Source organism: Hyla sarda, chromosome 3, assembly GCF_029499605.1.
Source record: "Hyla sarda isolate aHylSar1 chromosome 3, aHylSar1.hap1, whole genome shotgun sequence".
Lineage (NCBI taxonomy): Eukaryota > Metazoa > Chordata > Amphibia > Anura > Hylidae > Hyla > Hyla sarda.
In genome coordinates, this window is record NC_079191.1 from 13,197,704 (window position 1) to 13,222,890 (window position 25,187).

Sequence of the window (25,187 nt, forward strand, 5' to 3'; positions counted from 1 at the left end):
GGGAACCTAACAATACTATAGGGGGACCTAACAATACTATAGGAGGACCTAACAATACTATAGGAGGACCTAACAATACTATAGGAGGACCTAACAATACTATAGGGGAACCTAATACTATAGGGGACTTAACAATACTATAGGAGGACCTAACAATACTATAGGGGAACCTAACAATACTATAGGAGGACCTAACAATACTATAGGGGGACCTAACAATACTATAGGGGGACCTAACAATACTATAGGGGGACCTAACAATACTATAGGAGGACCTAACAATACTATAGGAGGACCTAACAATACTATAGGGGAACCTAACAATACTATAGGGGAACCTAATACTATAGGGGACTTAACAATACTATAGGAGGACCTAACAATACTATAGGGGAACCTAACAATACTATAGGAGGACCTAACAATACTATAGGGGAACCTAACAATACTATAGGGGAACCTAACAATACTATAGGGGGACCTAACAATACTATAGGGGAACCTAACAATACTATAGGGGGACCTAACAATACTATAGGGGGAACCTAACAATGCTATAGGGGAACCCAACAATACTATAGGGGAACCTAACAATACTATAGGAGGACCTAACAATACTATAGGGGAACCTAACAATACTATAGGGGAACCCAACAATACTATAGGGGAACCTAACAATACTATAGGAGGACCTAACAATACTATAGGGGAACCTAACAATACTATAGGAGGACCTAACAATACTATAGGGGAACCTAACAATACTATAGGGGAACCTAACAATACTACAGGGGAACCTAACAATACTATAGGGGGACCTAACAATACTATAGGGGAACCTAACAATACTATAGGGGGACCTAACAATACTATAGGGGGAACCTAACAATGCTATAGGGGAACCCAACAATACTATAGGGGAACCTAACAATACTATAGGAGGACCTAACAATACTATAGGGGAACCTAACAATACTATAGGGGAACCCAACAATACTATAGGGGAACCTAACAATACTACAGGGGAACCTAACAATACTACAGGGGAACCTAACAATACTATAGGGGGACTTAACAATACTATAGGGGGACCTAACAATGCTATAGGGGGACCTAACAATACTATAGGGGAACCTAACAATACTATAGGGGGACTTAACAATACTATAGGGGGACCTAACAATGCTATAGGGGGACCTAACAATGCTATAGGGGGACCTAACAATACTATAGGGGAACCTAACAATACTATAGGGGAACCTAACAATACTATAGGGGGACCTAATACTATAGGGGGACCTAACAATACTATAGGGGGACCTAACAATACTATTGGGGACCTAACAATACTATAGGGGAACCTAACAATACTATGGGGGAACCTAACAATGCTATAGGGGGACCTAACAATGCTATAGGGGGACCTAACAATGCTATAGGGGGACCTAACAATACTATAGGGGGACCTAACAATACTATAGGGGAACCTAACAATACTATAGGGGGACCTAACAATGCTATAGGGGGACCTAACAATGCTATAGGGGGACCTAACAATACTATAGGGGAACCTAATAATACTATAGGGGAACCTAACAATACTATAGGGGGACCTAATACTATAGGGGGACCTAACAATACTATAGGGGGACCTAACAATACTATAGGGGAACCTAACAATACTATAGGGGAACCTAACAATACTATAGGGGGACCTAACAATACTATAGGAGGACCTAACAATACTATAGGGGGACCTAAAAATACTATAGGGGGACCTAACAATACTATAGGGGAACCCAACAATACTACAGGGGAACCCAACAATACTACAGGGGAACCTAACAATACTACAGGGGAACCTAACAATACTATAGGGGGACTTAACAATACTATAGGGGGACCTAACAATGCTATAGGGGGACCTAACAATACTATAGGGGAACCTAACAATACTATAGGGGAACCTAACAATACTATAGGGGAACCTAACAATGCTATAGGGGGACCTAACAATACTATAGGGGGACCTAAAAATACTATAGGGGGACCTAACAATACTATAGGGGAACCCAACAATACTACAGGGGAACCCAACAATACTACAGGGGAACCCAACAATACTACAGGGGAACCTAACAATACTACAGGGGAACCTAACAATACTATAGGGGGACTTAACAATACTATAGGGGGACCTAATAATGCTATAGGGGGACCTAACAATACTATAGGGGAACCTAACAATACTATAGGGGGACTTAACAATACTATAGGGGGACCTAACAATGCTATAGGGGGACCTAACAATGCTATAGGGGGACCTAACAATACTATAGGGGAACCTAACAATACTATAGGGGAACCTAACAATACTATAGGGGGACCTAACAATACTATAGGGGGACCTAACAATACTATAGGGGGACCTAACAATACTATAGGGGAACCTAACAATACTATAGGGGAACCTAACAATACTATAGGGGGACCTAACAATACTATAGGGGGACCTAACAATGCTATAGGGGGACCTAACAATGCTATAGGGGGACCTCACAATACTATAGGGGGACCTAACAATACTATAGGGGGACCTAACAATACTATAGGGGGACCTAACAATACTATAGGGGGACCTAACAATACTATAGGGGAACCTAACAATACTATAGGGGACTTAACAATACTATAGGAGGACCTAACAATACTATAGGGGAACCTAACAATACTATAGGGGAACCTAACAATACTATAGGGGGACCTAACAATACTATAGGGGAACCTAACAATACTATAGGGGAACCTAACAATACTATAGGGGGACCTAACAATGCTATAGGGGGACCTAACAATGCTATAGGGGGACCTCACAATACTATAGGGGGACCTAACAATACTATAGGGGGACCTAACAATACTATAGGGGGACCTAACAATACTATAGGGGGACCTAACAATACTATAGGGGGACCTAACAATACTATAGGTGAACCTAACAATACTATAGGGGACTTAACAATACTATAGGAGGACCTAACAATACTATAGGGGAACCTAACAATACTATAGGGGAACCTAACAATACTATAGGAGGACCTAACAATACTATAGGGGGACCTAAAATACTATAGGGGGACCTAACAATACTATAGGGGGACCTAACAATACTATAGGGGAACCTAACAATACTATAGGGGGAACCTAACAATACTATAGGGGGACCTAACAATACTATAGGAGGACCTAACAATACTATAGGAGGACCTAACAATACTATAGGGGAACCTAATACTATAGGGGACTTAACAATACTATAGGAGGACCTAACAATACTATAGGGGAACCTAACAATACTATAGGAGGACCTAACAATACTATAGGGGGACCTAACAATACTATAGGGGGACCTAACAATACTATAGGGGGACCTAACAATACTATAGGAGGACCTAACAATACTATAGGAGGACCTAACAATACTATAGGGGAACCTAACAATACTATAGGGGAACCTAATACTATAGGGGACTTAACAATACTATAGGAGGACCTAACAATACTATAGGGGAACCTAACAATACTATAGGAGGACCTAACAATACTATAGGGGGACCTAACAATACTATAGGGGAACCTAACAATACTATAGGGGGACCTAACAATACTATAGGGGAACCTAACAATACTATAGGGGGACCTAACAATGCTATAGGGGGACCTAACAATACTATAGGGGGAACCTAATAATACTACAGTGGGGCCTTATACTACAGGGAGGGGGCCTTATACTTCAGGGGGCCCAGAGGTGGCCCTGACTATCTCTGTACAGAGGGTAGGAACTATCCTACAGGAGACATATTGGTTTATAGTTTGGAGAGGCATCTATCTATGATGCTGTGATGGAGATGGGATCTAACAAGATATTTACACCTTGAAACTTCATTTGTGATGGGTAGTCAGGGTGTCACAGGAAAACATTGCAGAAAACTCAACATTTATAAAATATTACTATTAAAGGGGTATTCCAGGCAAAAACTTTTTTTTATATATCAACTGGCTTCGGAAAGTTAAACAGATTTGTAAATTACTTCTATTAAAAAATCTTAATCCTTCCAATAGTTATTAGCTTCTGAAGTTTTCTGCCTAACTGCTCAATGATGATGTCACATCCCGGGAGCTGTGCATGATGGGAGAATATCCCCATAGGAGCTGGACAGCTCCCGGGACGTGAGTCATCAGAAAGCAGTTAGACAGAAAACAACAACTCAACTTCAGAAGCTAATAACTATTGCAAGGATTAAGATTTTTAAATCGAAGTAATTTACAAATCTGTTTAACTTTCCGGAGCCAGTTGATATATAAAAAAAAGTTTTGGCCTGGAATACCCATTTAAAATGTAGCAAAATCTACCATGTTATGAAAAGAAAAACTGTAATTCACCAGATCCCTATATCCTGCATAATTCAATACAGAGAGTAGGACATCAGAAATGGCGGAATATACTGCATAAGGGGACAACTGGTAGATACATCTGGAGGTCTCACAAAATGGAGTTCAATATATATGGTGCAAAAGAAATGGAAAAATAAACTAATTCTACAAGATTATGCAAATATACCACCTTGTAATAAGGGGTGAGTGGATCTCAACATGTTTCACCCACCACCTAGTGGGATCCTCAGGGGAGTGTCCCATCTAAACAAGTATATTAAAGGAGAACTACGGGATAAAAAATTTTTATCCCCTATCCTTAGGATAGGGGATAAGTTTCAGATCACGGGGGGTCCGATCGCTGGGGCCCCCCACGATCTCCCGTACGGGGCCGCGGCTCTCTGCATAGAGAGCGCGTGTCGACCACCGCACGAGGCGGCGGCTGACACGCGCCCTCCATTTACTGCTATGGGAGAGCCGATGCGCTGCCTTCGGCAATTTCCGGCTCTCCCATAGCTGTGTATGGAGGGGGCGTATCGCCCGCTGCTTCGTGCGGTGGTCAGCACGCCCTCTATAACCAGAGAGCCAGGGCCCCATACGGGAGATCGTGGGGGGCACCAGCGGTCGGACCCCCCCGCGATCTGAAACGTATCCCCTATCCTTAGGATAGGGGATACATTTTTCAATCCTGTAGTTCTCCTTTAATAGGTAGTCAGCTACGAAATACTGGATTTGCCCCCACTTGTGTTTATGCCACAGAGTGACTTGGTATAGTGTAATTTCACAGAGCAAATTAGTCTTAAGAGGAGATGTTTATGGGGGGAATATGTTCAGTTATTGTCCCCATTCCTAAGAAATCTTACCTTTATGGTGACGTAGCCATGAGGGACTGTGTCAGGATCTGCAGAGGGCGGCTTGACCTCTTCACTATCTATGAGCTGTTGGAACACAAGAGGTAAAGTCATTTTCCCAAAAAATTTTAAAAGCCTTAAAAGGGTACTCCACCCCCAGATATCTTACCCCTAACCAAAGTATAGGGTATAAGATGTCTGATCGCGGGGGTCCCCATCCGCACCCCAAACATCCGGTGCACAGAGCGAACTTCACTCTGTGCCGGATGACTGGCGATGTGGGGTGGAGGCCCGTAACGTCACAGCCCCGCCCGCTCGTAACGTCACGGCCATACCCCCTCAATGCAAGTCTACGGGAGGGGGCGTGACGGCCGTCACGCACCCTCCTATAGACTTACATTGAGGGGGCGTGGCCGTCACGAACGGGGCACGGCCGTGATGACACAAGTCTCCGGCGCTGCACCTGACGCTCTAAACGAACGCCGGGTGCAGCAGGGGGATCGCGATGGTCCCCAACGGCGGAACCCCCCGCAATCAGACATCTTATCCCTTATCCTTGGGCAGAGTACCCCTTTAAATAAGGGTGTTTAACACATCTATCAGCACCAGGTTACAGGTATAAGCTTGGCATGTTCTTCTCTAGATGTCACATTACCAAACACAATGATTTTTATCCATTACCTTTATGCCAGACAAGTCTTGCAGCTCCTTCAAAGCTTCATCAGTGTCTCTGACCAACACTGTAGCTATCCCCATATCTCGTGCTGGCTTCAGGTTGGCACCAATGTCATCGAGGAAAATGGTCTGTAATGTTAAATATACTGTAAGTGATCAGTGTCCTAAAGAAAATCCTGGAAAAAGGAGGGGGTTGTGCTATTTGTAAGGTGGTATAAAGTCTTTCCTATATGGAGATTTGCATACTGGTATTCATGTCGATACGGAGCAACTCTGAGGAAGGTTTCCAGCACCTTGTAAAAAGCAATAGTAGAAAAGAAATCCAGGCACTCACTATATCTTCTGCCAAGTGTCATGTGTTTATTAAAACACAGTGCAAGTGCAAGTTGACGCGTTTCAGCCAAAGCCTTTATCAGACTGATAAAGGCTTTGGCCGAAACGCGTCAACCTGCACTTGCACTGTGTTTTAATAAACACATAACACTTGGCAGAAGATATAGTGAGTGCCGGGATTTACTATTGCTATTCATTTCCACGCGCACCACCAAGGGACTTGAGCGCCGCCCCTCTTTGTTTGTCCCTTGTAAAAAGTATGCCACAAAAAATGAAAGCAAAAAGGTGGTCCAACCTAGAATTAACTAACGCACAAACGCGGACAGTGTCCGAGCCACACATCTGACCTCTCCATCATTAGGGTGGGACTACATCTGGAGGGCATCTCCTGATATCATCTGGCTGGATCTAGCACCACTAGATTTACTACCATCCTCCATCTACCTACCAACTCGGATATACCCAAAGACTTTCCACCCTATCTACAAGACATATGGCTTTCTGACCACTTTAAAGGACTAAACACTCCTGACTACGGATTGGCTATCTGCATTATTCACAAGATCTTATACGACAATTACCGGTAACTGTCTACATACCTACCACGGATCCTCTCTCCTAACCATATTGAGGACCACCGTTTTCATCAGAAGTATATGGTCATACATGTGTAGGCATCATCGGGTCAGTATCTGACCCCTGCTTTAAAGGGGTTATCCAGGAAAAAACTTTTTTTTATATATGAACTGGCTCCAGAAAGTTAAACAGATTTGTATATTACTTCTATTAAAAAATCTTAATCCTTTCAGTACTTATGAGCTTCTGAAGTTAAGGTTGTTCTTTTCTGTCTATGTGCTCTCTGATGACACGTGTCTTGGGAACCGCCCAGTTTAGAAGAGGTTTGTTATGGGGATTTGCTTCTTAAGAACAACAGAAAAGAACAACCTTAACTTCAGAAGCCAATAAGTACTGAAAGGATTAAGATTTTTTAATAGAAGTAATTTACAAATCTGTTTAACTTTCTGGAGCCAGTTGATATATAAAAAAAAGCTTTTTCCTGGAATACCCCTTTAAGTATTCCTACGTATCCCTGAGGAGCTACTTGTACTGCTACGATGTAGCGAAACGTGTTGGATGTATGTATTTTTCTATCTATATATGCATAATACATATATATTTTCTTTGATGCATGTCTACTATGGCCTAAGTGTATGCGCTTGTGAATACTGATTATTTTCCCTGGGGCACTCCCACGGATTATTTCTGTTATAACAAATGACACATGTTGATTAATAACCTTCCATTGCGGTTTGTATGTACCCTGGTATCATATGGGAAGAGGCTCTATGCAGCAATACTGCACCTGCGCACTAGCCCCACCCTCTGTATCCCTGTCTAAGCCTAGGGACATCAAGGAGGTTCCGGTGTAGGCCCAGGTCACAAGGACCGGGAACTTACTATCCATAGGCAGGATATTAAGACGAGGGCAAGAACAGGTCACCCACCCATCACCCATTGGGGCTGCGTTGATATACCTGTATTTAAAGGCGTTATCCAGGACAAAACTTTTTTATATAGATCAACTGGCTCCAGAAAGTTAAACAGATTTGTAAATTACTTCTATTAAAAAATCTTAATTCTTTCAGTACTTATGAGCTTCTGAAGTTAAGGTTGTTCTTTTCTCTGATGACACATGTCTCGGGAACTGCCCAGTTTAGAAGCAAATCCCCATAGCAAACCTCTTCTAAACTGGGCGGTTCCCGAGACACATGTCATCAGAGAGCACTTAGACAGAAAAGAACAACTCAACTTCAGAAGCTCATAAGTACTGAAAGGATTAAGATTTTAATGTTTTAACTATTAATAAATATCTCAATGGATATGTTTTTCATGATTTCTATGGGAATAAATAAACATATTCCCTCTCTACCCTAGACTGGTAAGTCTACATTTAGTACCTCTATGTGCTACCAACCTGGAACTAGCAAGGTGTACCTAATAAAGTGACAAGTGAGGGAAGATAAACTAAACAGGTGAACACAGCCGGTTATGACAGTAGAAAGTGGACATTACTCCCTACATAATGGTGATTAAAGGGGTACTACGCTGCTCAGCGTTTGGAACAAACTGTCTGGAACACTGGGAGCTCGAGATGTCATAGCCCCGCCCCCTCAATGCAAGTCTATGGGAAGGGGCGTGGTGGCTGTCACGCCCCTTCCCATAGACTTGCATTGAGGGGGCGGGGTGTGACGTCATGAGGGGGCGGGGCTATGATATCACGAGCTCCCAGCTCCAGCGTTCGGAACAGTTTGTTCCAAACACTGAACAGTGGAGTACCCCTTTAATAAGCTACTGTATAGTATTCTTATCCAATAATATAACAGCTCACCTCTTGGGGATCGGCTTTCAGCTTCTTCAGGGCGTACTCATATATCCGCTTCTCGGGTTTCCTCATTCCGACGCGGCAAGATTCTATGACCAGGTCAAAATGGTTGTTCAAGAAAGAGAATATGTCGGCAGTGCGGTTCCGGTTGGGGCTGTCATCCACCCAGTTGTTGGTGAGCACGCAGGTTTTGAACCCTGTAAGTAGGAAAACCAAATGAAGATGCAAGTAATTGACATGTTAACCCCTTCCCGACCTATGACATACCTGTACGTCATGGGTGGCAAGGTGTTCCCGACCCATGACATACAGGTACGTCATGGACATTACTGCCACTACTCGCGGCATCCCGCAGCGCCCGGAAAGATGGTGGCTATCACTGATAGCCAGCCATCTTACCGTGCGACCACGGGGGGTTTCGTCCCCCACCCCCCCCAGCGATCGCTGCTATCAGCTGGTCAAATCTGACTAGCTGATAGCAGCGTTTCGCTATGAAAATACTTAGCAGCGCGGTGTGTGAGTCCCGATCACGGGGATCGGGACACACACCGCTCTGCTAAGTGTCCCTGACCCGTCCCCCGGCATCACTTACCCGGCCATGCGATGTCCCGAGCGGTCCCGGCGTCCTCCGTGCGGTCCCGGCTGCGCTGCGTCCCGGAGGTGAGTTTCCGGCAGCAGTGCGGCATCTTCATTGGCAGCAGTGAGATCGCCGTAAAGCGATCTCACTGCTGCCTCTGAGAGTTTCAAAACTGCAACTGCCAGCATGCCCAGACAGCCTTTGGCTTTCTGGGCATGCTGGGAGTTGTAGTTTTGCAACATCTGGAGGTCCACAGTTTGGAGACCACTGTATAATGGTCTCCAATCTGTGCTCTTCCAGATGTTGCAAAACTACAAATCTCAGCATGCTCAGTCTGTCCAGGCATGCTGGGAGTTGTAGTTCTCTAACATCTGGAAGAGCACAGATTGGAGACCATTATACAGAGGTCTCCAAACTGTGGACCTCCAGATGTTGCAAAACTACAACTCCCAGCATGCCCAGACTGCCCAAGCATGCTGGAAGTTGTAGTTCGGCAACATCTGATCCTTCAGATATTGCCGAACTACAACTTCCAGCATGCCTTGGCAGTCTGGGCATGCTGGGAGTTGTAGTTTTGCAACAACTGGAGGCACACTAGTTGGGGAACATTGTCCGTTTCCTACCTCAGTGCCTCCAGCTGTTGCAATTGTTGCAAAACTATAACTCCCAGCATGCACTGACAGACCATGCATGCTGGGAGTTGTAGTTTTGCAACAGCTGGAGGCTGGTTTGGAAACACTAAGTTTGGTTGCAAAACACTTGAAAGTTTATTACTTAACTTAGTGTTTCCAAACCAGTGTTCCTCCAGCTGTTGCAAAACTACAACTCCCAGCATGCACGGACAGCCAAAGGGCATGCTCGGAGTTTGCAACAGCTGGATGTTTGCCCCCTCCCCCCAATGTGAATGTACAGGGTACACTCACATGGGCGGAGGTTTACAGTGAGTGCTGCAAGTTTGAGATGGCGCAAATTTTGCGCTGCAGCTCAAACTTCCAGCGGCAAACTTGCTGTGAACCTCTGCCCATGTGACTGTACCCTAAAAACACTACACTACACTGACACTAACCTAAAATAAAAAGTAAAAAACACTACATATACACATACCCCTACACAGCCCCCCTCCCCCCAAAAAATGAAAAACGTCTGGTACGCTACTGTTTCCAAAACGGAGCCTCCAGCTGTTGCAAAATAATAACTCCCAGTATTGCCGGACAGCCATTGACTGTCCAGGCATGCTGGGAGTTTTGCAACAGCTGGAGGCACCCTGTCTGGGAATCACTGGCGTAGAATACCCCTATGTCCACCCCTATGCAAATCCCTAATTCAGGCCTCAAATGCGCATGGCGCTCTCTCACTTTGGAGCCCTGTCGTATTTCAGGGCAACAGTTTTGGGACACATATGGGGTATCGCCGTACTCGGGAGAAATTGCCTTACAAATTTTGGGGGGCTTTTTCTTCTTTAACCCCTTATGAAAAGGTGAAGTTGGGGTCTACACCAGCATGTTAGTGTAAAAAAATAATTTTTTTACACTGACATGCTGGTGTTGCCCTATACTTTTCATTTTCACAAGAGGTAAAAGGGAAAAAAGACCCTCTAAATTTGTAACACAATTTCTCCTGAGTACGGAGATACCCCATATGTGGGCGCAAAGTGCTCTGGGGGCGCACAACAAGGCCCAGAAGGGAGAGTGCACCATGTACATTTGAGGCGATTTGCACAGGGGTGGCTGATAGTTACAGCAGTTCTGACAAACGCAAAACAATAAATATCCACATGTGACCCCATTTTGGAAACTACACCCCTCACGGAATGTAATAAGGGGTGCAGTGAGCATTTACACCCCACTGGTGTATGACAGATTTTTGGAACAGTGGTCTGTGAAAATGAAAAATAAAATTTTTGATTTGCACAGTCCACTGTTTCAAATATCTGTCAAACGCCAGTGGGGTGTAAATGCTCACTGCACCCCTTATTAAATTCCATGAGGGGTATAGTTTCCAAAATGGGGTCACATGTGTGGGGGGTCCACTGTTCTGGCACCATAGGGGCTTCCTAAATGGGACATGCCCCCCAAAAACCCTTTCAGAAAAACTCACTCTCCAAAATCCCATTGTCGCTCCTTCCCTTCTGAGCCCTCTACTGCGCCCGCCGAACACTTTACATACGCATATGAGGTATTTCCTTACTCAAGAGAAATTGGGTTACCAATTTTAGGGTGATTTCTCTCCTTTTACCCCTTGTAAAAATTCAAAAATTTGGTCTACAAGAAAATGCGAGTGTAAAAAATTAAGATTTAGAATTTTCTCCTTCACTTTGCTGCTATTCCTGTGAAACACCTAAAGGGTTAAAACACTTACTGAATGTCATTTTGAATACTTTGGGGGGTGCAGTTTTTATAATGGGGTCATGTATGGGGTATTTCTAATATGAAGATCCTTAAAATCCACTTCCAACCTGAACTGGGCCCTGAAAAATTACGATTTTGAAAATCTTGAGAAAAATTGGAAAATTGCTGCGGAACTTTGAAGCCCTCTGGTGTCTTCCAAAAGTAAAAACTTGTCAATTTTTTTATGCAAACACAAAGTAGACATGTTGTATATGTGAATCAATATGTAATTTATTTGGAATATCCATTTTCCTTTCAAGCAGACACTTTCAAAGTTAGAAAAATGCTAAATTTTCAAAATTTTCATGAAATTTTTAGATTTTTTACCAAGAAAGGATACAAATATCAGTGAAATTTTACCGATAACATAAAGTAGAATATGTCACGAAAAAACAATCTCGGAATCAAAATGATAAGTAAAAGCATTCCAAAGTTATTAATGTTTAAAGTGACAGTGGTCAGATTTTCAAAAAATGCCCAGGTCATGAAGGTGAAAATGGGCTGGGTCATGAAGGGGTTAAAGGGGTACACCGGTGAAATTATTATTATTTTTTATTTTTTTTTAAATCAACTGATGCCAAAAAGTTAAACAAATTTGTAATTTACTTTTATTTAAAAATCTTAATCCTTCCATTACTTATCAGCTGCTGTATGCTCCACAGCAAGTTCTTTTCTTTTTGAATTTCTTTTCTGTCTGACCCCAGTGCTCTGTCTGACTATTGAAAGGATTCAGATTATTGGGCAGACTAGATGCGCCAAATGGTTCTTATCTGCCGACACATTCTATGGGGGAGATTTATCAAAACCTGTCCAGAGGAAAAGTTGCTGAGTTGCCCATAGCAACCAATCAGATCGCTTCTTTTATTTTTAACAAGGCCTCTGCAAAATGAAAGAAGCGATCTGATTGGTTGCTATGGGCAATTGGGCCACTTTCCTTTTGCACTGGTTTTGAAAAATCTCCTCCTATGTTTCTATGCTCTCTGCTGACACCTCTGTCCATGTCAGGAACTGTCCAGAGCAGGAGAGGTTTGCTATGGGGATTTGCTCCTGCTCTGGACAGTTCCTGACATGGACAGAGGTGTCAGTAGAGAGCACTGTGGTCAGACAGAAAATAAATTTAAAAACAAAAGAACTTCCTCTATAGCATACAGCAGCTGATAAGTACTGGAAGGATTAAGATTTTTAAATAGAAGTAATTTACAAATCTGATTAACTTTCTGGCACCAGTTGAGTTAAAAAAAAATTTTTTTTTTCAGTGGAGTACCCCTTTAAGTCTGGATCCTAAGGATAAAAGAAAAACTGTGTTAACTTCTTGCGGTTGCACAGGATAGACATATCTTTATATGGAGGGAACAACTTCTAGAAGCTGGTTACATGGGAGTTTTGCATCAGGGATCTCCCCAATTATATCAGGTTTATATTAAAAATCTTGACAACTAAAGACAGAAATTTTCTCCTTGCAGTTGTCACTTCCCTTCCTCCATTCCTTTGGCAGTGATGTCTGTCATACATCCTGACAACTAGTGGCCATATCTCAGGCTGTATAACAGCTAAAGATATCAACTTGGTCTTGTTATAAAGCTTAGATATTATTTAAACCCCTTTAAAGGGGTACTCCGCCCCCAGACATCTTATCCCCTATCCAAAAGGAGATGTCTGGTCGCAGGGGTCCCGCCGCTGGGGGCCCTCGGGATCTCGGCTGCGGCACCCCAGACATCAGACGCACGGAGCGAACTTCTCAATCTCCCCGCCGCACCCGGCGTTCGTTTGGAGCGTCGGGTGCAGCGCCGGAGGCTTGTGACGTCACGGCCACGCCCCCTCAATGTAAGTCTATGGGAGGGGGCGTGACGCCCCCTCCCATAGACTTACATTGAGGGGGTGCACCTGTGACATCACGAGCCTCCGGCGCTTTGTGCAACGGATGTCTGGGGTGCCAAAGCCGAGATTGGCAGGGAGAACGTGGGGGTTCCCAGCGGCAGGAACCCCCCCACGATCAGACATCTTATCCTCCCCCTCCCATAGACTTGCTCCCTCCCATAGACTTGCATTGAGGGGGTGCACCTGTGACATCATGAGCCTCCGGCGCTTTGTGCACCGGATATCTGGGGTGCCGAAGCCGAGATTGGCAGGGAGAACGTGGGGGTTCCCAGCGGCAGGAACCCCCCCACGATCAGACATCTTATCCTCCCCCTCCCATAGACTTGCTCCCTCCCATAGACTTGACGTCACGGGCGGGGTGTGACTGTGATATCACGAGCTTCCGGCGCTTTGTGCACCGGATGTCTGGGGTGCCGCAGCTGAGATCACGGGGGACCCCAGCGGCGGGACCCCCACGATCAGACATCTTATCCCCTATCCAAAGGAGATGTCTGGTCGCGGGGTTCTGCCGCTGGGGACCCCAGACTTCTCAATCTCCCTGCTGCACCCGATGTTCGTTTAGAGCGTCGGGTGCAGTGCTGGAGACCTGTGACGTGATGGCCGCACCCCGCTTGTGACGTGACGGCCACGCACCTCAGTGCAAGTCTATAGGAGGGGGCGTGACGGCATTGAGGGCTCGTGGCCATGATGTCACGAGCGGGCGTGGCTGTGGCGTCACGGGCCTCCGCCCTGCATCATCCGGCACTGAGAGAAGTTCACTTCGTTCACCGGATCTCTGGGGTGCTGCAGCCGAGATTGGCAGGGAGAACCCGGGGGTCCCCAGCGGCGGGACCCCCACGATCAGGCATCTTATCCTCTATCCTTTGAATAGGGGAAAAGATGTCTAGGGGCAGAGTACCCCTTTAAGGAATAAAATGTAAGTATAATTTACTATCCAGGGCTGCCAGGAATGTACATAAAGGTTATTTTAACTCTTGCCTCCTGCCTTAGCAAGATTCTAGAAAGATAAGTTGCCACTAGGATAATGCTTTTAGGCAATTTAAATGAGGCAGTACATGAAATCTGGAGACATAAATAACCCGCAATATGAACTTTCATCTTGGACAAACACATGGCACATGGCATTCCCATAGGATCTGGACATTCAGTGTATGTATAAATTAGCTGTGACATAAATAAAAACTGCAATCAGATAAGACCTGTAGGTTAGTGACTGACCTTGTCCCTAAGAATGGATCGTATTGATCAGGTGTATTGACTGGCGCCATATGTCTCTGATTCCATATAGAGAGCGTGCAGAAGTTTATCTTGCTGGACTCCGTATGTTAAAGGAGAAGTATCATTGGGCAAAAATCTCTTCCCCTATGCAAAGGATAGGCGATATGTTTCAGATCGCGGGGGCCCCCGCACAGGGCCCCGGAAGCAGCGCGTCACAACCCCAGCAGGAAGCAGCGGCCGACACCCCTCCTCCATATATCTCTTTGGAAGAGTCGATGGCTCTCTTATATAGATATATGGAGGGGGGGGGGGGGAGGCATGCTGTCTGCAGCTTCAGGCGGGGGTCATGACGCACCACTACCGGGGAGAGCCGGGGCCCCTTAAAGTAGATCTTTGGATAGGAGATAAGTTTTTCCCTCATTATACATCTCCTTAAAGATTTATCTCCCCTAGAAACTCTGCAACATAACATTACAGTATACGCACATAATAACTATGTGTAAAGTGATTATGGAAGTATATACATTATATAACATTTACTAATCCTAAATTACTTCCTGTACAGTACTCCAGAGTACTCACTATTCTGCTGGTGAGGTCACTGTGTACATACATCACATTACTTATCCTGTACTGATCCTGAGTTATATCCTGTATTATACTCCAGAGCTGCACTCACTATTCTGCTGGTGAGGTCACTGTGTACATACATTACATTACTTATCCTGTACTGATCCTGAGTTATATCCTGTATTATACCCCAGAGCTGTACTCACTATTCTGCTGGTGAGGTCACTGTGTACATACATTACATTACTTATCCTGGACTGATCCTGAGTTATATCCTGTATTATACTCCAGAGCTGTACTCACTATTCTGCTGGTGAGGTCACTGTGTACATTACATTACATTACTTATCCTGTACTGATCCTGAGTTATATCCTGTATTATACCCCAGAGCTGTACTCACTATTCTGCTGGTGAGGTCACTTTGTACATACATTACATTACTTATCCTGTACTGATCCTAAGTTATATCCTGTATTATACTCCAGAGCTGTACTCACTATTCTGCTGGTGAGGTCACTGTGTACATACATTACATTACTTATCCTGTACTGATCCTGAGTTATATCCTGTATTATACTCCAGAGCTGCACTCACTATTCTGCTGGTGAGGTCACTGTTTACATACATTACATTACTTATCCTGTACTGATCCTGAGTTATATCCTGTATTATACTCCAGAGCTGTACTCACTATTCTGCTGGTGAGGTCACTGTGTACATACATTACATTACTTATCCTGTACTGATCCTGAGTTATATCCTGTATTATACTCCAGAGCTGTACTCACTATTCTGCTGGTGAGGTCACTGTGTACATACATTACATTACTTATCCTGTACTGATCCTGTGTTATATCCTGTATTATACTGCAGAGCTGTACTCACTATTCTGCTGGAGAGATCACTGTGTACACACATTACATCTCTTATCCTGTACTGATCCTGAGTTATATCCTGTAGATCTTTTATTAAAAAATATAAAACATTACAAAAAGAACAAACATCACCATAACAATAATACAAACAACATACACCTGTATAATATATACAAAAATGAGTCCATATTAGTCCAAAAATGTCCAACCAAGTATCTTCTGGTCCAGCCTCATTCTCACCAAACACACCGCTATAATAACAACAACTACTAAACACTCTACAATAATAATAATACTTAGTAATAATAGTACAGTAATAATAATAACAACAATAATAACTAAAAAACTGGTCCGGTTGCATTTCCCCACCCAAAATAATAAATATGTCAAACCACCAACAAACACCGCAAACAGAAAAACAGAATATACAATGTATTATTTTTTTTATTTTTTTATTTATTTTTTTTTGGCCCTGAGCTGGTCCCGCATCCCATGCCCCCAGTACATGATAACAGACGTCCATGAACCAGTCCAGGATTTTTTTTTTTTTTAATAAAAAGTCCCACACAGAAACCCCCCTCCCCCCATCTACCCACCACCCAACCTAACACTGAACCCCAACACAACACAACCCCTAGAAAAAAACACAATATATATATATATATATATATATATATATATACATATATACACATATACATAAATGTACAAACAAAACAAATATATACAAAATAATGCAAACTATACAAACCAAACAACAAACAACAATAAGGCTTTTCAATCACACAAACCCCTAAAGCTCAAGTTCAGTGCCTGCAAGCCCTATATTACCATATATCTACAGCACAAAACAAAAAGACTAATGTGCCAGCATCAGCCCACCACCAGGGGGAGACAACAGGCTAAGGCACTTTAAAGGCAGAGCCCCTCCACAGACGAGAGGCCCTGCCAGCACCCAGCCTCTCGTACTCCAGAGAACGCACCTTCACCAGGTCACCAAGAATTAGTTATATCATGTATTATACCCCAGAGCTGTACTCACTATTCTGCTGGTGAGGTCACTGTGTACATACATTACATTACTTATCCTGTACTGATCCTGAGTTATATCCTGTATTATACTCCAGAGCTGTACTCACTATTCTGCTGGTGAGGTCACTGTGTACATACATTACATTACTTATCCTGTACTGATCCTGAGTTATATCCTGTATTATACTCCAGTACTGTACTCACTATTCTGCTGGTGAGGTCACTGTGTACATACATTTCATTACTTATCCTGTACTGATCCTGAGTTATATCCTGTATTATACTCCAGAGCTGTACTCACTATTCTGCTGGTGAGGTCACTGTGTACATACATTACATTACTTATCCTGTACTGATCCTGAGTTATATCCTGTATTATACTCCAGAGCTGTACTCACTATTCTGCTGGTGAGGTCACTGTGTACATACATTACATTACTTATCCTGTACTGATCCTGAGTTATATCCTGTATTATACCCCAGAGCTGTACTCACTATTCTGCTGGTGTACATACTACCTGGTCATTACAGTCCATATACTTATACATATCTATCCCCCTCTGTATAATATTAACAATCATGACTCTTACCGTTGTTTCGTAGCATTATGGCGGCTTTCAGGATTGGCTTGTTGATTCCTCCATCGTCAAACATACCGTGGAAGGCCGGTTCCATAGAGAAAGTCTCGGGGAGGTTGATGCCAGATTCTTCAGCAAACGCCTTACATTCCTTATTCATTTCCGTAACAAACTATCGGAGAGCAGATAATAGGGTGGAAAGGGTCTCCTAGTTAACATGTGTAAAATCCGCACAATTTACAGGTTGTAAATGAGACATTGAGATATAAGGGATAAATAGTCTCTATCACTCGCTTTACATACACAAATCCTATCTGTAAATAACCTATACGCATCTATACAAGAAATACTCTCCCACATTTCCCCACAGCTGTTTTGCCATGGAGCAGTGGTCTCCAACCTGCAGACCTCCAGATGTTGCAAAACTTCAACTCCCAGCATGCCCGGACAGCCAAACACCTGTCTGCCTCCACCAGAGGATCCACACTGATCAGGAAAGGTAAAGCAAGACTTCCCTTCTGCAAAACTTCAACTCCCAGCATGCCCAGACAGCCAAACACCTGTCTGCCTCCTCCAGAGGATTGATCAGGAAAGGTAAATCAAGGCTTCCCTTCTGCAGAACTTCAACTCCCAGCATGCCCGGACAGCCAAACACCTGTCTGCCTCCTCCAGAGGATCCACACTGATCAGAAAAGGTAAATCAAGGCTTCCCTTCTGCAAAACTTCAACTCCCAGCATGCCCTGTCAGACACCTGTGGGGCGTAAATGCTCCCTGTACCCCTTATTACATTACGTGAGGGGTGTCGTTTCCAAAATGGTGTCACATGTGGAGGGGGTCCATTGTTGTGGCACTATGGGGGCTTTGTAAACACACGTGGCCTTCAATTCCGGACACATTTTCTCTCCAGAAGCCCAATGTCGCTCCTTCTTTTCTGAGCATTGTAGTTCGCCCACGGAGCACTTCACGTCAACATATGGGGTATTTACAAATTTTGGGGGGATTTTTTTCCTATTTTCCCTTGTGAAAATGAAAAATTTAGGGTAACACCAGCATTTTAGTGAAAAAATTTATTTTTTTTCATTTTGCTATCCAAATTTAATGAAAATTCGTCAAACACCTGTGGGGCGTAAAGGCTCACTATACCCCTTGTTACATTCCGTGAGGGGTGTAGTTTCCAAATATTTTTTTTAGCGTTTATGTCAGAACCGCTGTAAAATCAGCCACCCCTGTGCAAATCACCAATTTAGGCCTCAAATGTACATGGTGCGCTCTCACTCCTGAGCCCTGTTGTGCGCCCGCAGAGCATTTTACGCCCACATATGGGGTATTTCCGTACTCAGGAGAAATTGTGTTCAAATGTTGGGGGTCTTTTTTTCTATTTACCTTTTGTGAAAATAAAAAGTATGAGGCAACACCAGCATGTTAGTGTAACAATTATTTTTTTTTTTTACACTAACAGGCTGGAATAGACCACAACTTTTCCTTTTCATAAGGGGTAAAAGGAGAAAAAGCCCCATAAACTTGTAGCATAATTTCTCCCGAGTACAGAAATACCCCATATGTGGCCCTAAAGTGTTTCCTTGAAATACGACAGGGCTCCGAAAAGAGAGAGCACCATGCGCATTTGAGGTCTACATTAGGAATTGCATAGGGGTGGACATAAGGGTATTCTACGTCAATGATTCCCAAACAGGGTGCCTCCAGCTGTTGCTAAATTCCCAGCATGCCTGGACACTCAGTGGCTGTCCGGAAATGCTGGGAGGAGTTGTTTTGCAACAGCTTGAGACTCCGTTTTGGAAACACTGCCGTACGATACATTTCATTTTTATTGGGGGGGGGACAGTGTAAGGGGTGTATATGTAGTTTTTTATCCTTTATTTTGTGTGAGTATAGTGTAGTGTAGTGTTTTTAGGATACATACGCACTGGCAGGCGTTTACCCGCTAGGAGTTTGCGCTGCAGCAGAAAATTTGCTGCAACTCAAATTTGAAGCAGGAAACCTACTGTAAACCTGTCCATGTGAATGTACCCTGTACATTCACATGGGGGGGGGGGGCAAACCTCCAGCTGTTGCAAAACTACAACTCCCAGCATGTACTGACCGACTGTGCATGCTGGGAGTACTTTTGCAACAGCTGGAGGCAAATTGGTTTGAAAACCTTCAGTTATGTTCTGTTACCTAACTCAGTATTTTCCAACCAGTGTGCCTCCAGCTGTTGCAAGACTACAACTCCCAGCATGTACTGATCGCCGAAGGGCGTGCTGGGAGATGTAGTTATGCAACAGCTGGAGGTACGCAACTACAACTCCTAGCATGCCGAGACAGCCGTTTGCTGTTTGGGCATGCTGGGATTTGTAGCTTTGCAAGATCTGAAGGGCCACAGTTTAGAGACCAGTGCACAGTGATCTCCAAACTGTAGCCCTCCAGATGTTGCAAAACTACAAATCCCAGCATGCCCAAACAACAAAGTGCTGTGTGTGCATGCTAGGAGTTGTAGTTTTGCAAGATCTAGAGGGCCAGTTTAGAGACCACTGAACAGTGATCTCCAAACTGTAGTCCTCCAGCTGTTGCAAAACTGCAAATCCCAGCATGCCCAAACAGCAAACAGCTGTCTGGGCTTGCTGGGAGTTGTAGTTTTGCAACATCTGGAGGGCTACAGTTTAGAGACCACTGTATAGTGGTCTTAAAAACTGTAGCCCTCCAGATGTTGCTAGGCAACTACTCACTAGCTGATCGTATGATCGTCGCACCAGGGAGCCGCATTGCCGTCCTCTGCCGCACGCCGCTGATTGAGTGGGATAAGATGTCTAGGGGCGGAGTACCCCTTAAAAACCATGGTATGCTATAGATTTCAGTCTGGTCACTAAACTGGATACAGGGCAAAAATAAGCCAACCGGAGTCACTATCTGACTCCGGTCGGCTCATTCAAATGAATGAGATGGGGGTCGGGTCAGGCTGGGATACAGGAGCGCCCGGTTTTCACATCTCCCAGCCGGATCCGGTCCCCGTATGTAAGAATCGTGGTGTGAATGCACCCTTACCAGTCTCACATCTCATATATATCATACATTATTGTTTATAGACTACAGTGTCTTGAGTCTCTGCAGTAGTTTCTCCATCTTACCTGAGAGAACGGTATCTGTCCCCTTTCAGCCTGGGCGAACGGTCCATCTGAGCCGCTCTTCACAAACACGTTCAGCAGGAATCCTCTGTAAGCAAAAGAAAATGAGGCAGACATGTAAGTACACAGAATCCTATAAAACCTTTTTATTCTGGGGCAATAGACTTAAAGTGACACTACATTTAAATAGCAACTGTCATGAACTCTGAGTGCCCCGCGGCCGCCACGCCCACCCCGTGTCAGCGATGGGACCGCTGTATGATTGTCACGCAGGTCCCAGCGCATGCGCCCCTCAGCTCATCTAACGTTCACACCGCTGCGTGTTATCCAGGCAGGTGCTCCCTCCCTCAGCCACCGTCTGCCTCCTCAGTGCACCTGTGTCAATCACACAGCGGTCCCAGCGCTGACACAGGGGGTGGACGTGGTGGAGAGGCACAGCGTACCTCGCGCCACGCCTATCCGACTGTGTGTGGCTGTGATCAAAAATAAGGTAAAAACAATGCTGTACACACCATCTGCACACAGTACAAAGGCTGTGTGTAGGTTTTATCACCCAGAGTTCATGACAGTTGCGCTTTAATATAAATAGTGTTAATTCTGTTTTTTCGCTAACGGATTCGAGTTTGCACTGAAATCCTCTCCCTTATGAACTCTAAACAACATTATTACAGGCAAGATACTGGGAGCCTGTTCTACGAATGGGGAAACAAGTCGGCCAGACTGCTTGCCCGCGCTTTAAGAGCAAGGAGATCTTCCCTATTTGTTTCCACCATAAAACCCCCTTTTGGCTCATCCTCCTCCCTCAATCCTGATATCCTTGAGACGTTTCGACAGTGCTAAACCTCTCTATATAGCTTGCCGAAACCTCAGGGCTTAACAACATCCCTGTCATCTATCCGCCCTTTAACCCAATATATAGCAAACATGGCCCTTCCTCGACTACCGGAATCGACAATTCAGGCAATGGAAAGACCTTTCTCCCCTGAGGAATTAGAAACAGCCTTTCTGCTCGCTAGTAAAAGCCCGGGCCCTGATGGATACACTGCAAAGTTCTTTTAGTCCTTTGTTCCAGAAATGTCTACTCCATTGCTTGAAGCGTTTAACACTATCTCAGACTCCACCCCACCACCTCCCTCTTTCCTTAGAGCTTATGTGACAGTGCTCCCGAAAGAAGGAAAAGACCCCCTGCAATGCTCCAGTTATCGCTCTATAGCCCTCAAAAACACAGATACCAAACAATTTGCCAAGTTAATTGCCAACAGATTGACGGTACATATGTCATCCCTAGTCCCCCCGGATCAAGTTGACTTTATCTGTGGCAGAGAAGCGAGGGACAACACCCTACACACATTCTCTGTGATACATTATGCTCGTAAACATAATGTTCCTCTCTTTTTACTATGGTTAGATGTGGAAAAGGCTTTTGACCGGCTGGACTGGGACTTTTTGTCCTTCTCCCTTGCCCAAATAGGTTTAGGCCAATCGATGCTTGGCCTCATCATGGCACTATACTCCTGCCCCCATGCCCAAATTAGGATTAATGGCCAACTATCTGCTCTGTTTGACATCTGTAATGGTACATGGCAGAGATGCCCTCTTTCCCCACTGCTTTACGTATTGTGCATGGAACATTAGTTGATTGCTATCAGCAATAACGTTGATATCAAAGGTCTGCTTACCCCCTCGTGCCATTACAAATGTTCGGCGTTTGCTGATGATCTTCTCTTATTTCTCTCTTCTCCCCTGATTATCCTTCCCTCTCTTCTGTCCACTATTTGTCAATTCTCCAACTACAGTAACTACTGTTAAACAAAGTTAAACCCCTCTAAATGTGAGTCCCTGAACATCACATTGCCCCCTATCCTCCATCAATTACAGTCATCTTACCCCTTTTGGTGGCAACAGACGCCCCTCAAATACTTGGGTGTACAGGTCCCAGCTAACCCAGTAGATGTCTACCATCTCAATTTTCCTCCCCTATTGAACACGCTGAAAATCGACCTGACCAAATGGGAATGTAAAGATTTCTCCTGGCTGGGGAGAATTAATATCTTGAAAATGAATATCCTCCCGCTCCTCCTCTACCTTTCCTCCTGTGCCCCCTGTCATGTTCATAATGCCTTCTTTAAAGACCTTACCACGCTATAATCTGGATTTATCTGGGCACAAAAACACCCCAGACTGGTGCGCAATGTTCTGATTAGAAGGAAGGAGGAGGGGGGCCTAGCTTTACCTGGTTATCTCTCTTATTATGTGGCTTCAGTATTGGCCCGCGTCCTTGATTGCTTTTTTCATAACAAAGTCAAACAATGGGTTCACTTTAAAGGCAATTTAGCGGCCCTAGAACCTCGAACTCTCCTCTGGCTGCCCCACCTCTCCTCCTATTCTCAGAAGATTGTGGACCTTCCGCTGATACTATATTCCATAGCTCGCAATAGGATTGCTTATATGACCAACATGTCCCTTCTCTCCTCGGATGGCCCGCTCACACCCATCTTTAATAACCCGGCCTTCCCCCGGATACTTCAGTTCAATCCTTTCTTACTCTCCACAGACATGAAGGAGCAACTTTTCTTCCCCTCCTGACACCGACATTTAATGCTCTGAGTTAATGAGAACTCGGGTGGAGTTATTTAGCCAATGTTCTCCTACATTCTGGTGCTGGTTATTGAGTGCAATACTACTATGTCTGTTTTGCTATATTCTGACTATTTCTGCTTGAGCATTTATCAGTGTGTTTTTTTAGTGTTTTTATCTGGGTTTTTAGCCATGGTTATTAGTCGGTTTTGGGATTATGTTTGTTCTTTCTGCTCTGTCTGTGTTCACACTGTGTCTGAGTCTTGCTTGTACCCTGTGCTCTGTATGTTATACTCTTGTTCGGTATTCTGGAGTCTATTCAGACTCATCCGGTTTTAATCTAGTGTTTCATGTATTATATTTCAGTTTCCAACTGGGTCAGTATTTTGTCCACGCGGTAGAGTGTGTTCGCTGGCCAGTAGCCTATTTGGCGTTATTATTAATGGCTACTCCTATAGTGGAGTGAGGAGTCCAGTTTCTATGTTCTGTGTCCCAGTGTGAACCTATAGTGTCCTATATTTATATCTTGTTTAGTTGATCTGATCTTTGTCCTTTGTACTTGTACCTGTTGGTGAACAGTGTCCTATGTTACCTGTTCAGTTTAGTGTTTTGGTTCTCAGTTCTTCTGTTTAGCCCCTTCATCTCCTGGATTCTGCTGTATACTATACTCTTATCATGCCTAGTCTTGTTCATTTTATCATATCTGCCATTTATCTGATATCCGGTTTATGAACTGTTTGTTAATTCACTATACAGTATTCTGTTTGTGAGTTTATATTCTGCCCTGTTAGTATTTGTATTCTGTCTGGTATATCTGGTTGTCTTGTAGTTTTCTGTTTCTGTTCTGGTCTGTGACTGACTATGTATATTATGTGTTTTTATGCCACTGCACTTTAGCGCAGGAAGGGACCTGTACCCAGTTGTCAATCCATAGTTTAGGATGGATGGGCAAGTCGGCAGGGAGAGATGTTTTAGGGTCAGTTTAGGGCTCACTCTCCCTGTCCCCCCTGGTCCCTGACAGATATCTTTTCTATTACTGGCAGCCAGGACTGTCATTCCGAGACTGTGGAAGTCTACACACACCCTCAACATCTTATCCTGGCTACAAGAGATATCCAATTTACACAGAATGAAAGAATTGCGGGCGAAATAGATACATATCACATGGTTTGGCACCACTGGACACACTTCATGTTATCCAGAACATACGAGTACCTGCACCTCTCTAGGCTGGGTTCCCATTACGTTTTCCCCCATACGGGAGCGCATACGGCAGGGGAGAGCTAAAAACTTGCGCTCCCGTATACCTTTCTATGCGCTCCCGTATGTAATTCATTACAATGAGCCGACCACAGTGAAACATTCGGTCCGGTCGGCTCATTTTTGCCCCATATGCGCTTTTACAACCAGACCTAAAACCGTGGTCGACCACTGTTTTAGGTGCGGGGAAAAAGCGCATACGGGGCAAAAATTTGCCGACAGAACGTTTCACTGCGGTCGGCTCATTGTAATTAATTACATACGGGAGCACATAGAAAGGCATTGTCCAGCCCATTTTTGGAGTTTGGTGACATTATGTCCAATTAGCTTTTTTTCTTCCCTTTTTTGTTTAGTTCCAATACACACAAAGGGAATAAACATGTGTATAGCAAAACATGTGTTACTGCAATCCTTTTCTGTGAGAAATACTTCATT

General features: G+C 44.2%; 1 protein-coding gene across 3 annotated transcripts in view; it reads right to left on the reverse strand.

Moving 5' to 3' along the window:
- EPHX2 (epoxide hydrolase 2) overlaps positions 1-25,187 on the reverse strand; it is a 107,105-nt gene that overhangs the window by 72,238 nt on the left and 9,680 nt on the right. For all 3 annotated transcript variants that reach the window (XM_056563758.1, XM_056563760.1, XM_056563759.1), the window contains exons 2-6: positions 20,919-21,003; positions 17,805-17,964; positions 8,683-8,873; positions 5,967-6,089; positions 5,298-5,372 (exon numbers count right to left, since the gene is read on the reverse strand). In XM_056563758.1, coding sequence (XP_056419733.1) covers positions 5,298-5,372; positions 5,967-6,089; positions 8,683-8,873; positions 17,805-17,964; positions 20,919-21,003 — 634 coding nt within the window. The remainder of the gene's footprint in view (positions 1-5,297; positions 5,373-5,966; positions 6,090-8,682; positions 8,874-17,804; positions 17,965-20,918; positions 21,004-25,187) is intronic.